Source organism: Arachis ipaensis, chromosome B03, assembly GCF_000816755.2.
Source record: "Arachis ipaensis cultivar K30076 chromosome B03, Araip1.1, whole genome shotgun sequence".
NCBI classification, from domain to species: domain Eukaryota; kingdom Viridiplantae; phylum Streptophyta; class Magnoliopsida; order Fabales; family Fabaceae; genus Arachis; species Arachis ipaensis.
The window spans coordinates 3,018,893-3,023,002 of record NC_029787.2 but is presented as its reverse complement, the minus strand read 5'-3'; the positions used below and the strand labels follow the sequence as shown (position 1 = coordinate 3,023,002).

At 39.1% G+C, this 4,110-nt stretch overlaps 1 protein-coding gene across 5 annotated transcripts; it reads left to right on the top strand.

Moving 5' to 3' along the window:
• Positions 52–4,096, top strand: LOC107629246 (P-loop NTPase domain-containing protein LPA1 homolog 1). 5 transcript variants are annotated; one of them, XM_021117773.1, is made up of 9 exons: positions 52–231; positions 330–349; positions 493–641; positions 1,173–1,507; positions 1,773–1,854; positions 2,024–2,446; positions 2,551–3,297; positions 3,443–3,559; positions 3,690–4,096. In XM_021117773.1, the coding sequence occupies exons 3-9, from the start codon at positions 510–512 to the stop codon at positions 4,092–4,094; spliced, it is 2,241 nt and encodes a 746-aa protein (XP_020973432.1). In that variant the 5' UTR covers positions 52–231; positions 330–349; positions 493–509; the 3' UTR covers positions 4,095–4,096. The 5 variants fall into 5 exon arrangements, with proteins under 5 accessions (XP_020973432.1, XP_020973433.1, XP_020973431.1 ...); XM_021117774.1 differs by having other exon boundaries at positions 330–352; positions 491–641; XM_021117772.1 differs by having other exon boundaries at positions 330–355.

Sequence of the window (4,110 nt, the reverse complement as noted above, 5' to 3'; positions counted from 1 at the left end):
TGAAAATTCCTTAAAAACGGAGGGCAAGTTCGTCATTTTAACGCACACGCTGAAAACCGTTTATTTTTTGGAGACAAGAAAGCGGTGCAAAAATGAAACGAACCAAAAACAAATCAAAAGAGAGAAGAGAAAGAATGAAGGAAGGAAGGTTGATGGATTAAGAAAGAACGAAGAAGAAGAAGAAGCGATTTACGTTTTCAAAACCTAAAACCACGACAACAACAATGGCGTGTAATTCCATCAGAAACAATTTAATTAAATTCAAATTGATCAATATATTCTCCTGATTCATTGTGCTTTGTTCCGTGATCATCCTGATTCGTTCCGAGTCGCATTGTTGCGGTTTAAGGTTTAGGTACCTCTACTTTTCATTGATTTCAATATCATCGCAATCGCATGAATACATTTGGCTTAGAATGGAAGTTATTATTTGTTTTTGCATGATAATGAATGAATGAAGGATGGTGAACGATAATTGTGTGTGCGTTCCAGGTGCAGGATAAGGAACGATGTGCGAAACTCCGAAGATATTGTACATAGTGGTGGTGGACGAGAAGGAGAAGGATTCGTTTCGATACACGCGCTCTGTTCTTCAGAGCACTCTTCAACTTATGGGATGCAAAGCTCGCCATGCCTTCAAGGTTTATTTTATTTGTATTGTTTTTAAATATTTGTTGTGAATTGGAATTTTGATTCTGCAAAATTATTTTGGTGATACTAGATTTTGAATAATTTAGTTTTAATTTCCTGAGAGCTGTGATTTGGTAACTTAACTGGTTGATCTGGATAATTTTGTTCGAGGCTCTGGGTTTGAGGTGCTTTGCTGGAAGTTTTGGTTGAAATTATGAGGTTTTCGAGTATTTTTAGTAGTGTTGTTATTTGTTAGGTATAGGCCTGTAGTGAAGCTTTTGCAATTTGACGTGTTTGTTCTTTTGCTTTGTCGTTTTATTTTTTAAGCTTCTTTTAAGTCTTCGGTTGTTGTGTTTGTTTTTGTATATATAAATTAATAAGAGTTTCGTATGCACACAGAAAACTATGTATTGTGAGTCAATTGCTTCATATCAAACAAACCTTTGATTTTGAGTAACAAATCGTAATTAACATGGCCTGCTCTGGGATATTTTCCCTACTACAAATTATTCTGATTATCTTTTTTATTTTCCTCTTAACAGATCAGCAAAAGAGTATTTGAAGTCACAAAGGGGGAGAGTACCACTGGTACCCCACAGCCTGAAGCTGTAACGCTGTCAGGTTCATACACACCAAGTGAAAATTTTGTGAATAAAGATGGTAAGAATGCTGGTTTTTGCTTGGCTAAAACAGACTTAGGAGACCGGTTATGTCGTCTGGCGAAAGAAAAAAATAACAGTGTACCATTTGAGTCGTACAAAAGGCGCACAACAGCATTTGTTCAGAGAGAAACATTTTTAGATATGGTTTGTGATGCTATGTCTGAGTACAAGTATCTCGGTCCCAATCAGAGAGCAGATTTGGTGCTAGCCTGCAGGTATGCCATTGTTTTCATACCTTGTTGGGGCCTGTGTTGATTTACAATGCAGACAATTAGAGATGATTTTTCATGGTCAAGATTTTTACAATACCACTAACCATATAGCACATCTTCAGAGACTGAAGTGTTTATGATTCTATTCAATGGCAATAAAATTTTATGGACTCATTTCCAATTTTCTTTTTGTAGTTTGTTTGGAAGAAATAAGCATATTGATATATGTAACACTAAAATTGCATATATCTTCTATTTTTGGTTATAGGATGCGAGAAAGGAAGGAGTCTGTGACAGTGCTGTTGTGTGGCACTAGTGGCTGTGGCAAATCCACATTGTCTTCACTGCTGGTAATTTATCTTCATCTTACAAGAAGTGTATCTCTTGCAAATCCAATTATGTAATCCTAGTTTGTAGTAATTGTTGGGTAGGAAATATTTTGGCTTGCCATTGAAAGATGAACAGCTAAGAGCTATTTATACCTCAGTCAAATATTTTGGGTACCATTTATAACTGCAGGGTGGCAGATTGGGCCTCACCACAGTGGTATCAACCGATTCTATCAGGCACATGATGAGGAGTTTTGCTGATGAGAAGGAGAACCCCTTGTTATGGGCTTCTACTTACCATGCCGGCGAGTGTTTGGATCCAGTTTCTGTTGCAGAAGCCAAGGCCAAAAAGAAAGCTAAAAAGCTAGCAGGCGTGGCACGTTCTCTTCCCAAGGATGTAGCAAACGAGGGTGGTCATAGGAAATGCGATTCAGGGACATTGGAGATAGGCTCTAACATTACTGAACTGCCAAATCCAAAGCAAATGGCTGTTGAAGGATTTAAGGCACAGAGCGAGATGGTGATTGACAGTCTTGATAGGCTAATCACTGCCTGGGAAGAACGGAAGGAGTCTGTTGTTGTAGAGGGTGTTCATTTGAGCCTAAACTTTGTTGTAAGTCATTATTGTTTTCTTTAATATTTCTTTATGGAATTCAAGAAGTACTTCTATATTTTTCTGATTGCCTGGAAATAATAATAACTTTAATACTCATGCAGATGGGGCTTATGAAGAAACATCCTTCAATCATACCGTTCATGATATACATTTCAAACGAGGAAAAGCACCTGGAAAGATTTGCTGTACGTGCGAAGTATATGACACTTGACCCAGCTAAAAACAAGTATGTAAAGTATATTCGAAATATTAGGACAATTCAGGATTATCTCTGTAAGCGTGCTGAGAAGCATTTAGTTCCCAAAATAAACAATACAAATGTTGACAAGAGTGTAGCAGCCATCCATGCAACTGTCTTCAGCTGTCTTCGGAGGCGTGGAGCAGGGGATCAACTGTATGATCCCATTAGAAATACTGTAACGGTTGTTGATGAGGAGTATAGACATCAATGTGCAGCAAATACTTTAAGCTCGAAAGGAATGTTCCGGTTGATCCAGAGGAAAGGTTCTTCAAGGAGTCTGATGGCACTTGTTAATACCGATGGATCTGTTGCGAAAGCTTGGCCTGTTAATCGCGTTGACTCTAATGGGAAGCCTATTTGGGGCCTTGGACCAGATAATGGAATCGGAAGTCCAATGTATGGTCCCTTGCGGATTGGTAAGGCAGAACCGATAAATCTTCAGTTTGGTTTTTATGGGATCAGTGCTTGGCCCAGTGATGGTGGTACTAGTCGAGCTGGAAGTGTTGATGAGTCGAGGGCTGATGATTCTGGTAGTAGATATGATTCTGGTAGTAGATATTTATCCTCTTGCTGTAGCTCACCGACCTCGGAAGGTCCTGCGAAAGAGGTAAATTTGAACAACTCTTTTTAATTTATCTTCTTGTTCAGTGCAAAAAATTAAAGGCTCGTTATTGTTGGTGACGAAAAAGTTGGAGTATAAACTAAAGACGTTAATCTTTTTGTTGCCCCTTTTTTCATTCTGTATTTTATAGCTCAAGGAAGATTTCTCGGTGCATGGTAGTGATGAAGAGTTAGACGACGATGATCAGCTAGAGGTAGGTAGTGATGATGATTTAAGTGATGATGGTCACAAAGACGTCCATGACGAGGTAAAGTTAAAGTCTCCATATTAGTTTAAATGATACACCAATATGAACTGATTGTGTGCGTGCACGTGCATGTGTATATACTATCAATTCTTCCTAGAGAGGAATTTTAGGCCTTTCCATTGCTGTGCAGGAAGGGTCAGTTGATGAGGAATCTACAAAGTCAGATGAGGAGTACGATGATCTTGCAATGCAAGATCAAGATTATGGGTATGTGTGGCAGGATGACGAGGAGGAGTTGAAGGATAAGCTTGCCGCGGTTGCAGCGGAGTTAGAAACAAAAATGCAACCGAATAATCATAATCGGAACATGGATGTATTCCATAGAACTAGAAGTGAGCCAATCCCTGTGCCAGGTCCAGGTCCAGGTCCAGACCATCGTTCTTACTCTTCCTTTCTCGTGGAAAAGAAGAGTGAAAGGAAAATAACGCCGAGGGGCAAAGCCAAAATGAGAAAACGCTCTCTTAGTATTCCTGCATTTGGCAAGCATAGTTCAGCAATCAATGATCCTATCCTTTCTGGTGCTCCCCAAAGGTAGTAATACGATCCGTTTC

What these genes read in the sequence shown, in the direction of transcription:
- LOC107629246 (XM_021117773.1), top strand. Translation starts at nt 510, where the DNA reads ATGTGCGAAACTCCGAAGATATTGTACATAGTGGTGGTGGACGAGAAG. An exon ending in AAGCTCGCCATGCCTTCAAG is followed by an intron (nt 642 to 1,172) that starts GTTTATTTTATT and finishes TCCTCTTAACAG; the next exon opens with ATCAGCAAAAGAGTATTTGA. An exon ending in ATTTGAGCCTAAACTTTGTT is followed by an intron (nt 2,447 to 2,550) that starts GTAAGTCATTAT and finishes ATACTCATGCAG; the next exon opens with ATGGGGCTTATGAAGAAACA.